General features: G+C 46.2%; 1 protein-coding gene across 1 annotated transcript in view; it reads left to right on the top strand.

The window, feature by feature from the left end:
* Positions 1–22,580, top strand: part of CDC5L (cell division cycle 5 like) — a 215,516-nt gene that overhangs the window by 4,923 nt on the left and 188,013 nt on the right. The window contains exon 2 of the mRNA XM_069236107.1: positions 21,779–21,882. Within this exon, the coding sequence (XP_069092208.1) occupies positions 21,779–21,882 (104 nt within the window). The remainder of the gene's footprint in view (positions 1–21,778; positions 21,883–22,580) is intronic.

Here is a 22,580-nt window from a genome sequence, read left to right as displayed (position 1 = left end):
AGTTTTTTTGTTTTTGTTTTTTATATAGCATTAAAAAATAAAGGGGGGCGTGGCCAAGATGGCGGCGTGAGCGGATGCGTTGGTCCGAGCTCGGCCGCCTAGGCCCTGGATTTGCTGCCCGACCCCGATCGGGAGGGCTTGTGAGGCCCAGACAGGATGCGTCCGTGGCCGATCGGCGGTGCGAGAGGGGCTGCGTGTGTTGGGCCGGCGCTTGCGGCAGGTGGAGGCGGCAGCCCGTGCTGGACGGCGGGCCCGCAGTCTGGAGGATTGCCGGGAAGCAGCGGGGGTGCAGCGTTGCCCTTAGCGGGGGCCGGGTCTCCCTGGGGAGACGGGCCTGTGGCGGGGCCTCGCCGGTGAGCCCTGCGCCCGAGCGGAGAGACGGCGGGGCCCACCTCCTGGGCCCTGCGAGCGGAGACTCCGGAGAGGACGGCGAAAGGGCAGGGACCCCCTGGAGCAGCTGTGTTCGGCTGTGGGGAGGACGCAGTGGGTTTTGGAGGCAGGTTGGCGGTGCAGGAGGCCCGTGGTGGCCTTTATCTGGCGTAGAATCGAGCTGTCTCTGGGAATGGCCCTACGGAGTGTCCTGCAGAGGAGAGGCTTGCGGCTGCTGGTGGGGGGCCCGCCCAGGAGAATAAGGCACCCGGTGTTGGCGCGCAGAGGACTGGCTGGAATACCTGAGCCGTAGCTGCTAGAAGGTAGAGGAGATGGCGACCTCCAAGCCCCAGCGGGACAGGACGGTAAGAGACATGTTGACGGGGGGGACGCCCGGTGCCGGGGGGGGCCTTGAAGAACCGCCAGTCGCAAGGTCCCCTGAGGCAAGGAGGGAGACATCGGAGGATGAGGCGGCCCCTGTCACGAAGGGATTCCTCACCTCCCTGTTTGAATCGCTCCGCGGGGACCTGCAGGAACTCCGCAAAGATATATCGCATGAGGTGAAGGAGTTGCAAATGGAGCTTACATCCCTGGGTGAGCGGATAACCCAGGTTGAGGATGGGGAAGCGGCCCGCGGCGAGGAGGTGGCGGTCCTGCAGCAGGAGGTTATACGCTTGCGGGAACAGCAGGACCTCCTTCAGATGACAGTGGAAGACCTTGAGAACCGCTTGTGCAGACACAATATCCGCATTAGAGGAGCGCCTATCGGAGCGGAGAAGGATGACATTAGAGACTTCGTGGTGGTGCTGTTCCGCTCAGTCCTGGACCTGGAGGCGTCCCAGGAGATCGTCCTGGATAGAGTACATTGTGTGGGCCGAGCTGGCGGGGCCGGGGGTCGCCCGCCGGATATCCTGGCATGCGTCCACAACTATGGGCTGAAAGAAAACATTTTGCAACGGGCACGCAATCTCCCGCAGGTCCACTTTAGATGCCATCACTTGCAATTATACCAGGACCTGTCGGTTCAGACCTTACAGCGACGGCTGGAGTTTAAACCTATCACAGAGCACTTGCGTGCCCATGCCGTGTCCTCTACATGGGGCCACCTGTTCCGCCTTGTCTTCCACTGGGAGGACCAGCTTCGCCAGGTGAAGTCGGTATCTGAGGCTCACCGGATCCTGGGCCTCGAGGGGGACGCTCGGGGATCGGACTTGAATCTGGGTCCGGCGGGAGGAGATCGCCCGTGCTGGCGGAGGAAGGAGAGAAGGAGGAAGCAGTAGCGCCCTACTGAGTCTGAGCGGATCTCGGAACGTCAGTCGGCTTTGAGCAGTGTAGCGGCTGGGACAACTGCCTAGACGAGGAATGATGGAGTGCTGTTGGTTAGCAAGGGGTCGCTGATTGCGGGCCTGTGCCCATTTGAGCGGGCCTGGGCGGTGGAGGCGAAGGACGTAGCGGGTGAACTGGTGTGGTTCTACAGCACTGTCGAGACTTTTCCTCTTTGGGATGGTTGTGAGAGGACTTTTCTGTTATGGGCCCCTGTTGTGCATTATAGATATATGTTTGTATGCTTCCCTCCGGGTTTGGTCATTATGGGCCCTCATGGGTTGGTTATGTGACTTGGAGCGGCTGAGACGCTGTTCTGAGTCTCGGCCCCTTTGTGGATCCTCTCCCCCTGAGCGATTTTCTCCCTGTGATGGTATGACAATTAAGTGCTTAAGTTTGAACGTCCGTGGGCTTAACAGCCTAACCAAGCGCTTAGCGATCCTGTCCGGTCTAGAGAAATCTGGGAGCCATATTTGTCTATTACAAGAGACCCATCTGTAACACAAAGATAGGTTTCGCACGCGCTCAAGATGGTTCCCTAGACAGCTTTGGTCCTCAACAACTACAAAACATGCGGGGGTGGCAATATTGCTGTCGAGGACTTTTGCTGGGGAGATAGTTGGGAAGGTACACGAAGTCCCAGGTAGGTTCCTGGCTGTTAGAATAAGGTTTGGGGCCTTCTCCTTCACCATTACTTCCCTTTATGCTCCAAACTCCCAGCAGGAGACCTTTCTGAGACAGTCAGTTTCCCCTATACTTAGTTCGCCTGATAGTGCCATTTTGGTAGGGGGGGATTTTAATCTGGTGATGGATAATGAGCTTGTCTGCTCGGGCCAACGCTTTGGGCAGACTGGAGCATTGTCGGAGGTGGGGCGTCAATGGCTGGGTTGGAGGATGTGTGGAGGAAGTCGCATCCCACACTCCGAGATTATTCCTTTTATTCAGCGGCGACCAAGACGTATGCACGGCTCGATCTTTTTCTGGCCTCACATGAGTTTATGCCCCGGGTCAGGGAGGTTACGATTGAGCCCAGAGCCTTGACTGATCATGCCCCTATTACTGTTGAACTTGCCATGGAGATAGGTCGCGTTGGCACACTGAGCTGGCCCTTTAGGGACTCCTTGCTTCAGTTCGAGAGGGCGGTGGAATCGCTCCGGCGTGTGATTAGGGATTATATTAGCTTTAACGACGATGGCAGCACTTCTGTGGAGATTATGTGGGAGGCGCTGAAGGCAGTAGTGCGGGGTGAGGTGATGGCATTGTCTGCGAGGGATAATAGAGCCAGGAGAGAGGTGAGGGAGAAGCTGGAGCAGAGGGTAGCTGGCCTGGAGTGTTCCCTGTAATTCACTGGCGCGCCTAGAATCTGGCGAGAGTTAGAGAGGGCAAGGCAACAGCTGACACGACTGGACTGGGATAGGGCAGAGTACGCGGTAGTACGACTTAAGCACAAATACTATATTGGGAGCAATAGATGCGGAAAGCTATTGGCGCACCGGTTGCCGGCGCAGCATGCGGCGTCAGCGGTCAAATTGATTTGTTCTCCTTCCGCTGAAGAGGCCTGCACGAGTGACCAGATTGCCGAGGCATTTGCGGGGTTTTACTGTGGTTTATACGCGGCGGATGAGCGGGACGACACGGCCCTAGATTCATATTTAGAGGGCATAGCAATCACTCCTCTTGGTGAGAGGGAGGCGTCCCTGTTAGACCAGCAGATAAGGCCAGAAGAAGTTATAGCGGCGATTTCCCGCCTAAGGAGTGGGAAGTCCCCTGGCCCTGATGGGTTCACGGCATTGTTTTATAAGACCTTTTGTGTGGAGCTTGCCCCGCTTCTCGTGAGGCTTTTTAATTCGTTTCGGAGGACGGTAACCCTGACGCCGAGTATGTTGGACGTTACCATTGCTGTTATACATAAATCAGGCAAGGACCCGGAGGAGTGTGCTTCATATAGGCCGATTTTGCTTCTGAATATAGATGCCAAACTTTTTACGGGGATTCTTGCCTACCGCCTTAATCCTTATATGCTGGGTCTTATTGATCCGGATCAGTCAGGTTTTATTCCAAATCGACAGTGTGGCGATAATACGAAGCGACTTCTGCATCGCCGAAAAGGCGTTCAATAGGGTTCATTGGCCATATCTCTTCCGTGTCTTGGAGCGCTTCAGTCTGGGCCGGGCTTTAAATCTTGGATCCAATGCGCCTATCTGTCCCCTAGAGCGGCGGTTCGAGTTAATGGTGTGCTCTCTACGACGTTTCCGGTCGGGCGTGGGACCAGACAGGGATGTCCGCTTTCCCCTCTCCTGTTTGCGCTATATTTGGAGCCCCTCGCACAGCGCTTGCAGGACACCCCCTTGGTTTCTGGTGTGAAATTTGGCAGAGACCACCATCTTATTACTCTATACGCAGACAACGTGATTCTTACCCTTGCAGAGCCAGCGACCTCTTTACCTGCGCTTTTGGAGATACTAGTTGAGTTTAGCCAGGTTTCGGGATTTAAAATGAACATGCAGAAGTCTCAGGTCCTTAGTCTATCTTTGAGTCCTGATCACGAGGAGGATTTGAGAGCTCGATATTCCTTTATTTGGTCGTCCTTGCGCCTTTCCTATCTTGGGGTTGAGTTGGCGACGTCTGCCGCAAAAACGGCGAGCCTGAACTACACAAAGCTGGTTCGCGATATACAGCGGGACCTGGACTTGTGGGGGAGACATAAGCTGTCTTGGCTGGGTAGGGTGGCTGCTATCAAGATGAGTGTCTTGCCGCGAATACTATACATGTTTCAGGTGCTCCCATTAACCCCACCTCCCCGGACGATTGCCACACTACAATCAGTGGTCCTGAGATTTATATGGGAGGGTCGCCCGGCGCGTCTACCGCAGCAGGTTTTATATTGCCCCAAGGGTAGTGGGGGATTGGCGAATCCGTGTCTTCTGAGATATTTCCAGGCAACACAGCTGTGCTTTCTTTTGGAGTGGAGTCGTCCACTCACGGAGAAACACTGGTGCTTTATGGACCAGGCGGTGGCAGGCTCTCATATATGGAAGGAGCCTTGGCGCCGGCACAGGGCTGGAGGTCTTTATTCTTCCCCGATTATCGGAAAAACGTTACGCATATGGGATGCAGTGGCTTGCCATTTAGGGCTGACTTCTTTTCCGTCCCCGATGACCCCCATAGGCGCGAACCCTGACTTCGAGCCTGGACTCCGTTTGGAAGCCCTGAGACGTTGGTACGAAGGGGGCTGTAGGAGGGTAGGAAGTCTTTTCGATGAGCATGGGGTGTTGTCCTTTGACCAGATGAGAGAGGCTTATGGCCTAGTGGAGGCGGATAGGCTGATGTACTATCAGGTCCGGCACTGGGCTCTCTTGCCGGCGAGCAGAGCTTTAATAGATAGGCCTCTTACGCCATTTGAGAAATGGTTGTTCCTAAAGAAGGATGATAAGAGAATCATCTCAGAACTTTATCGGCTTCTGCAAGGGGAAAACTGCCCGCCTAAGTCAAAGGGTCAGTTGAGATGGGAGAGGGAGCTGGAGAGAGAACTCTCGGATGAGCAATGGGACAGCATATTCTGTAGAATACACCACACAGCATATAATGCAGCAGGGACAGAGAAATTATATAAAATCGCTTCATACTGGTACTACACTCCAGCGCGGCTGCATGCATGGGACCATGATAAGTCGGACCTTTGCTGGAGGGGGTGTGGAGCTACAGGCACACTTGTGCATTTGCTTTGGCACTGCCCCAAACTACATCGATATTGGGAAAACATTATAGATGATATTGAAGCAGCGTTCCAAGTTAAGATCCCGAGACTCCCATCGTACATTTTATTGGAGCTGCCCAATCCCCTTACTTTTCCCTTAAGATCTTTAAAAGGGAGGCAGATGGCCCTAGCACTTGGCGCAGCGCTGCAGCTGCTCCTAGCTCTCTGGGTACTGACAGGGTCCCAGCGCGTATCTCATGGCTCCAGAAGCTGTGGTTTATCCTAACTATGGAGATCTGGGCGAGTTGTGGAAGCCGTTCCTTCGGAATCTTTCCGCAGAATTTACTGAACTGACATGCCCGATCTACCTGAGAGTCTTGAGGCTGATTTGAATTCTCGGTTAGAGTGCTGTGGGGGAGGTTGATGGGAGGGAGCTGAGCCTGGATGATGCAAGGGGTAGAGGAGTGGAGAGGCAGGAGGATGACATGGTTTTTCGGACGGAGGCATAGTTGATGTGTTTTTATGAATATGTTTATGTGGTTCTCATCTGTGGGACTGACATCTTGGAAGACTATTGGGTACTGCCAGTCGACACATGGCTCTGCAACGAGAGGACTGGTTGGGTGGTTCCTCCGGGTATGCTCTTGGGATTTATGAGAGGGACCTCTGTATGAAGATACGAAATTGCTACTGTGCTGATACATTTCATATTATGTCCTGCGATGAGCTGTGTTTTGTATGTTTACTTTTTTTTTTTTTTTAAAGCAATAAACAGATTTGATCCTAAAAAATAAAGGCATTGGTTAATTGCACTGTCTGTGGCACCTGTCATTCTGACTGACAGCTACATGTTTCATTGTTGTCACGTGTGTGTGTGTGTGTGTGTGTGTGTGTGTGTGTGTGTATGTGTATATATATATATATATATATATATATATATATACACACATACATACATACATACATACACTTTTTTATGGCAGCTTTTAAGTGCGGGGTGGTTAACAACACATCTGCAGTGGATCGACCTTCCAGAAAGGGAGGCTGGCAAGAAGAGGTGAAGGGTGATACGTCAAGTGGTTAATATTGATAGCAACAGTGGCAAGATGAAACAAAAGTCGTACACTTTGGATTTACAAATAGAAAGTAATTTTTAAAAAACTACATAAACTGGTAGGCATTATTGTTCAGTACGAGTAGACTACAGACACTCTTTTGGTTCAGGTGATCACCAAATGTCCACGAACATATGTTTCCCTATTGGCCTCAGTAACCTGACAGTTTTTTATTTCCATTTCAAACTCTCGATAACCATAACTCTTTGGCTATGCTTGGATGTTGATTCAAAGTTTCACATTTACGTGGACAGCCTGTCAACGCTTTGTGCCTCTAGTACTAAAACACTTCTGTGTTGTATGACTTTTGCAGGTAACCAATGATGGACTGAAGTTATGAATATTAACATTTTCTGCAGTAATTGTTTTGCTGTTGTTTTCAGTGCCAGTTTAGTGCGAATACGTCGAAGTCATCCAAATTTGAAATTTAACAAATGGACCACCTGCTACAAAATTGGTGATGGTGGAAAAACAATTACATTAATCTCTTATTTGCATAGGAAACATCAGACGATAACGAGCTCAGACTGGCATTTAACAAACGCATCCTTAATTTATATACAAAATGTAATGGTAGTGTTTTTTTTTTTTTTTTTTTTTTTTTTTAAACAAACATGGAGTCAAATTTTGTCTGTTTCCAGAAACTCTTAAAAACACTAGACGATTAACAGAGCGTGTTATATGTGTTTTGTATGGAAAATCCAGTAGTATCCCTGAGTGCTTTAACTGATGAAATGCATCCAAACACACTGTCTCTGTGTCTTTGGGGCCTTAATATGACACACTGCCAAGGGTGCAAGTTGGGGTTAATCAACAGGGAACGGAGGACGTCACAATAAATAAGACACTGGGAATAAAAGGGGGCACAATAAAGGGGTGCCAACAAGCATATGAGAAACACAAAAAAGGGAGGAGACGGAGGGCACGCTATAATACAAAGCCGAGATATAGAATGGACACTGTTGCAGAGTCATTTTGGGCACTGCACTTCAGGTTAAAGTTGCATAACTTATATTTGTGCATTCTGCAGTTAGTTTGGCCTCACTACACCATCCTGGTCCAATATCTTCTCATTCTTGGTTATGCTGTAACATTGGTAGTGAATTTGTGATTCTATTGTTGCTGTGTGTGATTTAATAATTTGTCTTGAAAGGATGTTCAGTGCAGTTGAAGTAATCGGTGGTCTTGCTGAAATCATTGTTACTTTTTTAGTTGGAATACACACTGAAGTAAATACTGTGGTATTTTGCGATGTTAAGTTATGCATTAGAATTCTTTTGTCAGAGCCCTCTGTTACTCAACGGGGTCTTTAGGTGCTAAAGGAATCAATCGAAGAGTTGCAAGGAAGTTTACAAAGAGGACCAAAATGTGAGAAAAGTTTTGTTTTATTGATGTTTATCAATTTCAAAATCTCAGCAAATTGATAGACATGCTTGTTCCATGACTAGAGGCCTAGTACTCTCCTGTTCGCATCTGCCTTGCTATAGATTCGTTGTGGTGTATACACAGAAATATGAACTTAAGAAAAGATGCGGCTGACCCATTAAGTGACTGCTGCACAAAACGCAAACATTTAAAGCAACTTGTATAAGATAGGACTAACACCCCCACCTCTGCAACTCCTACAGCCCAGTATCACTAATTAATGTAGACAATAAAATTCTGGCCAGGTTCCTCACTAACCGTCTCCTTCACTGTTGCCTAGTATGGTCCGTCCAGACCAAGCAGGACTAATCCTAGGGAATCCTCCCTCTGATGAACTACACATGCTCTTGGCACTCACCTACCAAATTGATCCCGAATTACTTGAGATTGCTGCCTTTTTGGACATGGCCAAAGCCTTTCACTTTGTCGAATGGCCTTAAATGCTAGTGACACTTGAGAGAATAGGAATCTGCAGGAACATCTCCATATATTTGACAAATGGCCTGGATTGCAAATCAACTGGACGAAGTCGATATTAATGTCCCTGATACCTAACATGCAAAAGCCCACCTTACCTTTCCTGCTACAATAACAAACTGAGCCAGTGATATACTTGGTCATCAGATAACACAACTGTATTTATTAAAGAAAATTATGGCTGCTGTATATTCAACACCTCCCACCTGATGGAGAGATTGATTAAATTGCCACTTTGAGTGGTGGGCAGAGTTTCTCTCGTGAAGATGGTAATCCTCCGCAAACTGCCTTACCTCTTCCAAAACCTTCAAACCATATTTTCTTAGACCAGCTTAAATCCTTGCTGATAAAATTGGCATGGGTTGGCCAGCAATGTAGAATAGCCTGGTAGAAAATGCAGCTAAATTTCAAATTTTATCATGTTATGGAACTCCTAAGAGATCCACATGAATACGAATACAAAACCATAAAAGTTCCCCATAATAAAATACATATTTCATAAAAGAGCAAAAAAATAAATAAATACATGATACAATAGTTCATTATATAAAACACCATATTCAGAATATCTGATTGAAAGAATTTGAAAATCTTGTAACAAAATCTTTCATTGTGGGGGGTGTAACATGAATCCAACGCCTCTCTGTGAGATCTAATATTAAGCTGCAAAAAATGTCCTTGGAACGGCGAGAGCCGGGCAGATAAATAAGACTTGAATAAGCGACTGTACCCCTCCTTGACACAGATCACAAACGCTAGTAGAGCCATCCCACCGTGAGTTGAGATCTTTCAGTGGCAATCTATTTAATCTAAGCAACATACAGAATCGCCTCACCCAATGGTTTAAATTCCAGGTCAAATAGGGTTGCACCCTTTTCATAGTTACCGAGGTAGTTAACTTCTCTAGACCTCTTCTTTTACGACATACCTCCATATCCATTGAAAAGTCTTTGGACCGTGATGCTTCCTTAAGAATTTATTTTAATGATACATACAAAGCCTTTGAAGGACAAAGATCCAAGTCTAGCTCTAGAAGTTGAATAGCTTTGATGTAATTTCTAAAAAAATAAATAAAAAATATATATTTTTCCCTCAGATTGCTAAAGATTTCACTATATGCCAAGTTTCTCAATGTAAAAGCTTCACTGTGCATGAGGTTGTGCGCCCTTCTTATCGCTGCCACAAGGCCTTGCTCAAAGATATTCCTAATGCCAAATTCAAGGCGTAATGCAGCCCCTGAGACTGCATGATTACAAGAGACCATGCGTCTCAGAATGCAGCCTTGCGGGTTGTCCAAAAAATCCCATTTAGTTGTATCAATACACTCTATCGCATATAATAGTCGCTGGGATCTTAACCTGGTAGGCTGATAGTAAGTGGGCAAAATGGCGCTTACCATTTGCCTTATAAAAGGCCGACTGGCCTTGGGCTAGTGACAGGGCATTATTGGTGTTCAGACGGATGTAATCGGAATCTTTTATTGAAGCCGAAAAGATCTTGCCTAAAAACTGGTATGCTGTTTGCTGTTCCAGTTTATGTTGGCCTATTACCCAGGGAAACAAGACTTTTCTTCTACGGATCTTCGCGGAGAAGCAGGCCACCTGAGACTTGGCTGTATTAATTTTCAGGTACTGCTTCTCTGAATAGCTTTACAGAGCGGCCAAACTATGTTTTAGTCCTTTTGGGGTAAGGTCATACACTACTATATCATGCACATACATCAGGCACACAATTGGCTGGCCCCCCACTCTCCGAAGGAGTTCCTGAGACTTAAAGGTAGGTCATGGATATAGAGGGAGAAAAGCAATGGGGCAAGTATGCAACCTTGTTTGTTAATACCTTTGAAGATAGTCCCTGCTCTCCGCCCATTAAGATTTTACACCAGGTTGATAAGTATAGGGCAATCACCAATTGCAGGAGGCCAGATGGAACTCCTAGATCTTGGAGTTTTTTTCCACAGTGTTCCCCTATCCACTCTGTCACATGCTGTGGAGTAATCAGTAGATGCTCTGCATACAATATATCTCCCCTAGTCTGGACATACTTACCAATTATGGTTTGCATAATCAAGATATTGTCTAAGGCGACGTTACTCAAAGTACGGCTCGCGGGCCGCCAGCGGCCCCACGGACCTACCTTGGCGGCCCGCGAGACGCACAACAAACGCCATATGATAATGGCCGCAGTATGTAAACATAGAAGAGGGCCGCGGGAGCATGCGCAACAGTGGCTTCTTTGCGCATGCTCCCGCGGCCCTCCTCTATGTTTACTTAGGGCGGGCATTGTTTATGGCGTTACCGTGACGATCCTGGAAGCCAAAGCCCCATAAAAGTCAGCGCTTGCAGCTAACTTTTACGGGGCTTTGTCGTCTGCTTCCTGTCACCGGCTCCACGTCTGCTGCCTGCCTGCCTGCCGTTCTACATTTGTGGCATCTTTACAGTGCTTTGAGTCAGGTAAGGCTCTTTGGTTATTTATTTATTTGTTTTTAATGTAGTGTGTGTTACTGGGGTAGGGGTGAGAGCAGATTGCGCTGTCTGTGTGCGCTGTGTGTGTGTTTTACTGGGGTAGGGGTGAGTGCTGATGGCGCTGTGTGCAGATGGCGCTGTGTGTGTTACTGGGGTAGGGGAGAGTGCTGATTGCGCTGTGTGTGTTACTGGGGTAGGGGTGAGAGCAGATGGCGCTGTGTGCAGATGGCGCTGTGTGTGTTACTGGGGTAGGGGTGAGTGCTGATGGCGCTGTGTGCAGATGGCGCTGTGTGTGTTACTGGGGTAGGGGTGAGAGCAGATGGCGCTGTGTGCAGATGGCGCAGTGTGTGTTACTGGGGTAGGGGTGAGAGCAGATGGCGCAGTGTGTGTTACTGGGGTGGGGGTGAGAGCAGATGGCGCTGTGTGCAGATGGCACTGTGTGTGTTACTGGGGTAGGGGGGGGAGCAGATGGCACTGTGTGCAGATGGCGCTGTGTGTGTTACTGGGGTAGGGATGAGAGCGGATGGCGCTGTGTGTGTTACTGGGGTAGGGGTGAGTGCTGATGGCGCTGTGTGCAGATGGCGCTGTGTGTGTTACTGGGGTAGGGGTGAGAGCAGATGGCGCTGTGTGCAGATGGCGATAGGGGTGAGAGCAGATGGCGCTGTGTGTGATAGACCGGACCCTGCAAGGGTAAGAACTGTGCTGCTGTATCTTTGTCTTGTAATGCTTAGGCACCAAGTTAGACCTTTTGTTTGTGCAACCTCCAAACAATAATGCTTACTTTTATAACCCATACCCACCAACCCAGTACAGCCAGAGAGAAACCACCCACCCATGAAAACTACCAAAAATCAGATGACAATCCCAATATAAATCAAACCATTTGTGAAGTGTCCAGTGGGGTACACTTTGTGTGATGGGCAAACACCTTCAGCTTACTCCTCCTCCCAGGGGTGCGGTTGATAAATGGCTGCTGCATCTAATTAAATGTCTCTTGTGATTAGGATAGGGATATACTCTGGAACATTCCCATTTGGCTCTTGTGATTAGTGTAGGAATATACTACTAGAGCCAGGGCTGTTGAAAATGTCTTACAATAATACACTTTTTTTTATCTGGCCCCTGGCATTTCGTGCACAGTTGATTTCTATTGCTGTGTGACCCAGCATGCTGAAAAAAAACAGTCTCTAAAAAGGGGCCCGTATACCATTCATTGGCCTCATTATCACTCTAGTATGCCTAGTTGCAAGCATAATTGCAAAAAATACTTTTTATAACATGGTCCTCTGGGAATTGGCAAAGGCCAGCATGTGTGTTGCCAATTGTTAGATCACGGTATGCTTTGTTTCCTTTTACACATCACTTTATATTACTTTGGTGTTGTGCACAGAGGTCTGTAGCGAGACGCAGTGTTGGTCCATTGGTCGTGAGGTGGTGTCGGTCCATCGGTCGCTCGTGAAGTGTTGTCGGTCGTGAAGTGGTGTCGGTCCTTTGGCTGTGAGGGGAAAATCTGATTCCTGACCCTTGAAAATCATTGCACAAACTCGCTGAGACCAATGGCCTACAGTCCAGTTACCAAGCCTTGCAAACGACCCAGATCCATACAGAGTGAACACAGATCATTCCAGGCAGCAGGGGAAGAAGAGTACTTGTTTGTTGAATGGCCAAAGGAGAAAGCTACCTGTTTGCTTTGCAAAGAGAAAGTAAATGTTCTTAAGAGATATAACCTGGAACAGCACTACAAAACTCGACACGCAAGTTATAGCGAGAACTTCCCATTGCACTCACAACTGCGTTCAGCAAAAGTGGCATCGTTAAAGCAAACACTTCTTTCCCAGCAGAAGCTCTTCCTTTGCCAAATGAAGGAATCTTTTACAGAAGCATCATTCAAAATATGCTACCTGCTTGCCAAACATAAGAAGCCATTCACGGAGGCAGAGCTGGTGAAGAAATGTTTCCTTTCATCAGCTGAAATTTTGTTTGAAAACTATAGCAACAAATCCAGCATTTTAAAAGAAATTGGTGCATTACAGCTATCGGATTCCACTTGTGCACGCAGAATAGAGGCAATGGGTGAAAATATCCAGGAGCAGGTGATCAAAGCTGTCAGAGAGTCACCGTTCTTCAGCATTGCCATGGATGAGTCCACAGATATAGGCGATGTGGCCCAGTTATTAGTTTGGGTGAGGTATTTGGACCAATCGCTTCATCCCAAAGAAGAGCTCCTGTGCCTTCTACCACTGCACGGGCACACAAGAGGAGAAGATATTCTGGACAGTATCTGCAACTACTTCGAAACACATCACATACCACTGGACAGTCTTGTTAGCATCACAACAGATGGCACGCCTGCTATGGTAGGCCATGACAGAGGCTTTGTATCTTTGCTTAAAAAGAAGCTCACTGGACAGCCTGTAATAGACTACCACTGCATTATTCATCAGGAAGTTCTGTGTGCAAAATTAAAGCATGGAGAACTGAATAACGTCCTAAAACTTGCAGTGAAAATTGTTAATTTTATTCGTGTCAAAGCCCTTAACCATAGACTTTTTAAGGCTATGCTGCAGGATTCTGAAGCTGAATATACAGACCTCTTGATGCATACTGAAGTGCGATGGCTAAGCAAAGGGAAAGTTCTGGAGCGGTTCATTGCTTTGCTTCCTGAAATTGAACACTTTACAAACAGCAGAGGTCAAACATTCCCAGAACTAAAGGATGTGAAATGGCTTTTAATGCTCCATTTTCTTTCAGATCTATTTGCACACTTCAATGCTCTTAATTTGATGCTGCAAGGCAAACAACAGCTTGTTTGGTCCATGATGAATGGTATTTACTCATTTGAAAGTAAGCTTGTGCTATTCAAAGAACAACTGGATGTTGCTGACTTCACCCACTTTCCAAAACTGTTGGCTGTGACTCAGAGGTTTCCAAATGCACAAGAAATGCTGCCAACGCTAAATCTTGGTGCATGTCTTGAGGAAATTTCTGGGGAGATCAAAAGGCGATTTTCTCAATTCAGAACCCTCACCCCCCTGTTCAGGCTGGTTGAAAACCCCTGGATGGTGAGTGCACGAAATCTTGATGCTGTTGAACTTATTGGCGTGAAAAGACCGCAAGCACAAATGGAGCTGATAGACATGCAGCACAACTCCGCTCTCGAAGCATCTTTTTTGGGGCAGGCACCAGAAGAATTCTGGAACACTGTGCCTTCTGACAAATTTCCTGTTCTTTTTACAGTGGCCCAGAAAATAATTTGTATGTTTGGGTCAACATATGTTTGCGAAAGTTCGTTTTCCACAATGGGACTTTTGAAGAGTAAATTCAGAAATAAGCTAACAGACTTACATCTGGATCAGCTCTTAAGGCTTGCCGTTTCAGAAATAATACCAGATTACAGAACACTAATAAGAGACATGAAGTGCAAAATAAGTTCTTAGTATGTCTTCCTTTGACATACCTATTTTCCAGACTCAGAGAAAACTGTGCTGCATTGGGCCTGTGCTGAATATCCTGTTCACATGAATTACCATGCCATGCCTCTTAAGATTACTATTGTCTGATAATAAAAATGTTTTTCAAAATGTCCTCTTTGTAGGTTTGTAGTTATACCTGGATTCAAAATGTAGCATTGTTTAGCAATGTTTTGAAAAAGGGGGCGGGTGGTTGTTCCCCCTCTAAGCCCCCCCCCCCTGTCACTTCAGTGCGGCCCTCGGCCGCAAATCATACTGCAATTTTGGCCCCAGAGAAAACGTTTGTGAGTACCCATGGTCTAAGGTATTAAGGGCTTTTCTGAAGCCTGCCTGTTCCACTGGTAAAATACCCTTTTCCTCCACCCAATCCGTCAATTGTAGGAGGATACTTTTTGCAAATATCTTTCCTGTATCACCTAATAAGGCAATTTGTCTATAATTTGACAGGATTGATCTATCTCCCTTTTTATGTAAAGGAATTATTATACTACCTGTCCATGATTACGAGATGGTGCCGGGGGCATAACATAGGCCAAAAACTGGTTGAAGTAGTTTTGCCCAGAGCAAAGGCTCTCTTTTAATCAGGGTCAGTGGGCTCTCGTCGGGGCCCATGGCACCTGAAGAGCACATTGGATGTTATGATCCATTTTAGTTCTATCACTTTTGGTGCCCCTAAACCACCCCTTTCTCCACCTCTATTTAATACTATCTCCTTTCTCCCCATGTCAGCACCCTGATTTTCAGCATACAGTTCTTGAATATACGATTTCCAAACTATGGGGGCGGCCGCTAAGTATTTACGATTTCCACACCCCTCTGATATATTAGTCCAGAATAATCTGGTGTTTCTCTTTACGGCCGCTTCCCTCAGTGCCACCCAATTCTGGTCCTCTTCTTTTATTTTTTTACATTTTTTTTTTCCCGGATTGTCAGTTTCAGCCTCGATCTCCTTCTCTTTAGTTTTGTTATTTCCCTATTCATCTCCTTAGACTTGTACTCCAGATGTTGATGTATTAACTTATTTATTACTCTGTTCAAGTTCAGGATAGGGAGCTAGTTGTTATCCACTCTTGTTAAATTACACTCGGGCTTCTTATGCGCAGTAATATGCCTTATTAAATTGGGAAATTGTATTAGAGCATCTTTCCCCCACACCTCCAGATTTCCCGTGATGTTCTCCAGCAGTGGCTTAATTAATAGCATTTTCACTTTCGACCAAGACATTTTCCTATTTATTCCCTTATTACTTATGTTTACACCTTTTAAAGACCACAAATCTGTTGCCCCTAACTTCAGGCATAAGGAGAGCCTTTAGATTTTATGGTCACTGTATGGAGTGTCAAATACCTCCATGTCCCCAACTTTTTGAGCCAGGTTATATGAAGCACAGATGTAGTCTATTATAGAGTTATTCTTAAATGTCTTATGGGTAGGGCTGCGGGAGAATCCATACAGTAGCGTCCGTTAAGAATGATACAGCTGCAAGCCCTTAGGCCTTTCAACAAGGATATTTAGCTGTCCTAGTTCTAGGAGGGAACTTGATAGCTGGGATGTTAAGCGATTTTTCTCTGTCTAGGTTACTAAAGGCATAAGGCGTAGTGTTAGAAACTTTGCAATTTAAGTCCCCCATTACAATTAAATTGATGGGGTTTCTTATAGCACAAATTTGTACAAAGAGTTGTTGGAGTAAAGCGTCCCATTCTTTTTCAGGAGGGATATACACATTTATAATCGTTACGGGTATTTTCTCACCCTTCTCCCCTCTAAGTTGTGCTTAAACTATTTGGCAAAAATTTGTAGAATCGGGCAGGCTGACATATTCCCAATTATATCTGTTACTTAAAAGCACAGCTATACCCCCTTTAGCATGGCCTTTTTTTTTTAAGGAAGTGCTTTTTTGCTTAAAACCGTGTAACCCAGACAGATAAAATCGTTTAAACACCAAGTTTCTTGAATACAAATCAAATCAAACCTCGTACAACACAAGACTTTACATTGATCCTTCCCTAGACCTGCAATATTCCAGGAAGCCAGGGTAGGGCCAGAGCTAGAAACAAGGCTGATGCAGCTTCTCCCTTGGCTTAGGTCTATTCAGTACCCCACTAGCCAGTTATAGTTTTTTTGAATGGCTTCGTAGCCCTGCGATTTGGGCCCTTCCACCACATTCACTACCCTTATACCTTGGTGTAAAGAAACATGGACACTTTCTCCTAAGGTGGAAGAAGGCTCCCCCCCCCCATTCATGACTGAATTTATATGAACTGATCCGTGAGGCTTGGACAGCCCACCCAAAGACAACGACTTCTCCCTGACTGGGATCACATCTATTCCTTTGCGTTATAACTGGGCACTATTAGCCAATATTAATTTCACAGTAGTTTTGGAATAGAACCAAACCTTTGCCTGGCTCCTACCTTTGCTGTGGTCAGGAAAGACCCTCACAATATCGGAACTTTCAATTAAATTGAGCTCATCTATTTCCAAGAAACATGATAATATAAATGATCGATTTAGGCATAGGTTTGAGTCAAATATAGCCAAGAACTCCAAATAGTCAGGAAAGGCGGTCTGCCCATCAGGGGCTTTATCCCCTCTGAGTTTTCCTCCCATACTCTGAAAACTGGCTCCCAGATGAGGCCCCTTGTCCACGTTATGGGCCAATACAATCGGAAACATGATGGTAGAGTCAGGTCTTACACGTGGGGTCACTGGACCATCCGTCTGAACCAGGACTTGTGCTTGTCCAACTACAAACGCACCCTCAGTCTTGTTCTGAGAATTCTTCAAAAGGGGGCCCAGTTTCACAGTGTCCGTATATTCCACCTGTTCTCTTTCTTCGAACCTAACCTTCCTTTCTTTTTTCTTTTTTTTCTTTTTTATAATTCTCCGATTTCTTTTCTTTCCAGACTTTTTCCCTGTTATTTTGGATATTCTGCTGGCCTGCCCCACATCGATTTCTATTAGTTCTCTTTGCTCTACTCGCTCCGCCTGCTTTATAAGTAGGTGATCTTTGGGAAGAAAGATTGGAAATGGTACTGTACTGGGGGTAGGAACCGTTTCCTTGAACTGGCCGATATGGTCCAGTGGAGTAGTATTATGGATTAAGAGAGAATTAGTAAAGAAATTGTCCAAAGAATATATCTCGTTCTCTTCCGAGGCATGAATTACTAGCTTTGTCCACCTGTGGTTTCCCAGCTTGAGTTCCTCTATCGAGGAGAGCGGGTTTATCACCTTCAGTCTTCAAATCCTCAGTACTTGTATACTGCTGGCTAATACCGTTTACATTCAGACCCACGCTTTTAGTTGCTTCTTTTTTAGATGACATAATCCACTCTGTAGGGGATTGGCTCATATTTTGATTTACTTGTAAAACTTTTAGAATGGAGACCAGGATATCTTGAGTGTGGTCTGAATTTTTTACCGATTTCTCCAAAAGTTCCAGGATGGATGATAACATTATTTCAAGACACTTGAGAGAATCAGAGAAAACTGCGTGTTGTGAAGGTGGACACCCTAGATCTGTGGTAGAAGATGGAGTTAAGTGAGAAAGAAAATGATCTGAGTGGGTACTACTGAATAGGTTTAACAAGAGTGAGACGATATTAGAATGTGCTTCTGCAAGTGTCATTAGCATAGTTGAGGGTGCTAATCTACAGCTAAGCCCCTCATCCAAATCTATATCAGGGAGGGTAAAATCTGTGGCTTTGATGACCTGACTCCCCCCCCCCCCCCCCCCCCCCCACAATAGCCCCCTCAGACCCCTCCTTAGCAGTAGTGCCATCACCTACCGAAGCATTCAGATTATTGTTCGGAATAAGGCCTAAAGAAGATATGTTAGTGACGCCAGGTGTGTTTTCTGCCCTAACCGCTATTTTTTCACAAGGCTCCTTCGACAGGAATGGTAGGATAGAATTCAAACTTTTTATATGTACTTGTTGCACCCCTTTATTTCTCAGGGGGTTTGATTTAGTTTTTTACACGCCCGATTACGGAAGGACCTACTCCTTCTTGTGCGTTTAAACGTCATTCTGTTGGTGCTATTCTTAATCACCCTCTTACTGCGAAATGTCTCAGATACACAGCACTCTCAAATATAGTCGCTGTCCAATATAGTAAGATAACACCATCAAAGTACCGCCCAATCCCAGTTGCAGCAGGAATGAAATGAAATGGGGAGACCGGCACCAGGTGGGCAGAAGCAGAAAGGTCAACCAGACTCCCAGCCCTTCTGCCACACTCCTAGCACTCCCAACACTCCACACTCTTAATCCTCTCCCTTGCTGCGAGCATCAGTTCAGTTCAGAGTTTTTCAGTACGTCACCGGCTTCCGTTGACAAGCAAAGCCAGCTCCAGCCCAACAATAGCCACAATAAATATGGTGCCTTTGTAAATAGGAGACCACAGAAGTCGATGAAGTCAATGAGAGGCACTGGAGGCCAGTGAAGGGAAAAAAGCACCTTTTATGACTCCTGTAAGTCAATAGGAGTCAGTGGAGACGGAAGGAAACACTAGGTAGTTAGGGGACTATGAGGTGGTTAGACAGGCAGGTTACCGAGGGGGGTGGGAGAGAAACTGACCCCTTTACCTCACCCACAATGGTCAGGCCGGCTTCCACGCTCGCTTGTTCGCTCAAGCCCAGTGGCCTCCAGTGGTCTCCTCCTGCTCCTTCCTTCCTTCTCCTGCTCCTTCAGCCCTCTGCTTCTCCAGCACTACTCTTTGCGTCTCCAATGCACACCTATGTGTGCGGTTTTCAGTACGCTCGGCTCCAAGCTAAGCGCACCACCACACCAGTGCACACCAACCTTCGCAGCCCGCCCCCTCTCCCGGCTAGGGGCTCAGAGCTCCGTGCTCTGGCGCTAGATCAGAGGGCCCTCCCGAAAGTCTTCGTCTTCGTCAAGCACCTGGCAGCAGTAGAACTCAGCGGAGCCCAACATTGGCAGCTACCTTCGAAACTCTGTGTGTTCTACCCCTAACTCTGAATTATACTATTTCATATCCCTGGTTCAATTTGCATACCACTGGATACACAACACTAGGCACACATTGTATATAAATCTTGAAGAAGGACGTATCCCCCCTCCTCCTCAATAGCCTGCTGTCTAACTGAGTTTAGTGTGCCCCAGGGAGGAAATTTGTATGGTCAAATATACATGATGGGCATTGTCCAGACTCACTGACGTCTGTGAATTATATTCTCTACGTCCCATTGAATAGTAATCCCCAACTGCTGTAGATTACCAAAACTGGGGTGCAGGGACAACTCCAAGCAACAACGCTACAGACAGTTGGTGGTCTTTTTGCGAATAAATACTTTGTCATATATCGACTACCTAACACACGGCCCCACCAAACCCTTATATGCACTAAGCTGTTACTGTCTCCTTAACTCCTTGAAAGAACATTACCCATCCTTCCCAGCAAAACCAACTGAGTGGCTGTTACTTACGATGCTCCTTACAAACTCCATCTCTGCCAAGCTAATCACTTGTTTGTATAGCACCACCATTTAATCAGTACCAAACACAGGGCTGTATATGAAGAACATGTGAGAACTTGAATTAGGACATGACATAACAAATGAACAGTGGATATTTTGTTGCCAGTCGACATACAGGTCTCCACTAACGGATAATTTAGATTCATCCATTTAAAGCTCGTTCACAGAGCATAATGCACCCCCAGAGCTGTGTAACAATATGGCCTTTCAACAGACTCCGACAGTTAGTGCTGTGCTGCTCCTGATGCAGGATTCCCGCGTATGACCTGGTCATGCTCCAGAATCAACTCCTACTGACAGAAGCATGCTAACGAACTTCAGTAATGGTCACCCCAAATTTGATTTTAACATCAGTGATGGCATTGCTTGGGAATGTCAAACGCATTGAAAAGCCTTATCATATATTACTACTTTGGCCATACTACTCGGAAAGAGAGGGGTGGTCATGAACTAGAAAATAAAAGCAGTCCCCAGATATGTCTGTGGCTTTGTGACCTAACGCAGGCGCAGAAAGTGCGGAGGTGTTAGCACTTTCCCTACCCCAGCCACTAAACATACAGGCATATGGGATCTGTTGCACTTGACCACACTTAATGAATCGTCCCAGATCTTCTTCATGATCCACGATGGGGAGACCCGACCCTGTCCTGTACATGGTGGAACTGACTAGCCGTCTTGTTGATAAACAAGTCATGTGTGCAGAACGTTGCAATGGTGCCTAGCCTTGTTTCCTGTCATACCCAACCTTGTGTCCTGTGTTCATGACAGACACAATAGCTATTTGATATTTATCATGTCTGCATTTCTGACTTAATTGGTTAAAATGAAAGTAAAGATTAAAAAAAAACTTGTGCTAAATAGGGAGCCACTTTAGAGCCTTAAGAAGGGTTTTGCAGGTTTGTTGACTTCAATGATTAACCATACTGCATCATTCTGAATAGGCTAAAAATAATGGATCCACTGGGAAAGCTAAAAGAAACGAGTCATTCACAGTGGAACCTTGGGCAATTCTATATCAGCAGGTGTCCATCTTGAGCTCTTGGTTCCTAACAAAGCTCACAGCTGTCGACAGTCACTCAACTCGTTAGGCCAAAATGTGTTTTTAAGACTTCAGGACTTCTTCCAGCCAGCATCTATTAATTCTGTTGGAGTTAAGCCTTTTCAACTCCCAGACCTCTATCATACCCAGCAGAAATTTGACATCATGTACCAGGTAAAAATCACGGCAAGTAAAGGAATAGTTTGTGTTCATATTGAACTGGAGGATGCGGGAGCAGGATAAAACTAGCAATAGTCTTATCATAGTTATTAACCAAACTCGGGAAGAGTGATGAAGCTTGAGAAACTATGCAAGTTTGAGGACGAGGACCAGAAGGGTTTGGATGGATAGTCACTTCTTGAATTCCTTGAATGAAAAACAATAGGATTGATTTCAAAGTAGTCCCCAGAGCACCTTCTGCAAGGAAGCGACTTGAGATGTTGCATTCAGCTGACAGATTGAAAAGGGTCAGTATTCTGCCACTGCACCATCCTGACTTAGATGTAGTGTGTCATGGATGGCAAGAGTACACATCCTGTGCCACTGTTGGAGCTCACACCTCCCTGGAAGTCATGTAGGTTAGCCCAGTCCCCAGGTTCAAGGGAAGGCTTTAAGAAACGGCATGCCCACTGCATATTTAAAAAAGAAGAAAGTAGCCCTGTTTGCAAAACAAAATGTAAATATTGAGAATATCTAGCACTTGAATACAAGTTTTTTTTTTTTGTTTTGTTTATTGTTTTTAATCTAAGAGTGTGGATTGGTGCCAGGGGCGAGGCACCTGTCTGGTGCAACCCAGATTGAAGATGCAAAAGTGCTTTGATAATGTTGTGTGATTTGTTAATACAATGTACTAAACTAAACCTTTATAAAAGTAGATTCAAACACATGCTTTCTTTTTCAGGATGAAATTCTCAAAGCAGCTGTAATGAAATATGGCAAAAACCAGTGGTCTCGTATTGCGTCACTTCTACATCGAAAATCTGCGAAACAATGCAAAGCCAGATGGTATGTCTTTATTATCTTTATCGTACATGGTTACAAAAAAGGTAGCAGTTTATGTTCTTGAATAAATGCTTGATTGGCTCTCATTAGAGGAAAAAATGTGTAAGATTATACTTACTATTGTATTCTTCATGCATACCCATGGCTTGGGTCTGTAGGACTGATCATTTGTTTTTATCAATATTTGTAAGTGACTAAGATTTGTAACCTTACATGGTACCCAAGTGTTAGGGTTTTGTGAATATTTTTGGGTCAGATGTTTTTTAAGTCTTGCCTAAAACAGCACACGTGCTGTTGTGAGACGTTGTTAGCTTACAGCGGGCTTAGAGCCTGCGCATGTCTTACAATTGGTTGCTTCATGGTCAGCATCTGTAAGCTTGCGTTTTTCTTCAGTCTCTGTGTACTTCTCCTCTCATCGTGTTCCTCTTTCTTGACCTCCATCTGTTGCTGTTCTGGCTTCTTCCCTGCCCACCTTCCCTTGCTGTTCTTCCCTCCCCGCCCTCCATGTTTAACTTGCTTTCTCAGCTCCTCCTTCCCACCATGCGTAGCTTGTTCTCCTAACACCTCCGTCCCACCCTCCATTTTCAGTTTCCTCTCCTAGCCCCTCCTTCTCGCCCTCTATTGTCAGTGTGATCTCCCAGCCCCTCCTGCCTCCCTCTGTTTTCACCTTGCTCTGACAGCCCCTCCTGCCACTCTCTGTT

Source organism: Pleurodeles waltl, chromosome 5 (genome assembly GCF_031143425.1).
Source record: "Pleurodeles waltl isolate 20211129_DDA chromosome 5, aPleWal1.hap1.20221129, whole genome shotgun sequence".
Taxonomy (NCBI): domain Eukaryota; kingdom Metazoa; phylum Chordata; class Amphibia; order Caudata; family Salamandridae; genus Pleurodeles; species Pleurodeles waltl.
The sequence above is the reverse complement of the archived record's forward strand: the minus strand, read 5'-3'. Positions and strand labels throughout refer to the sequence as shown.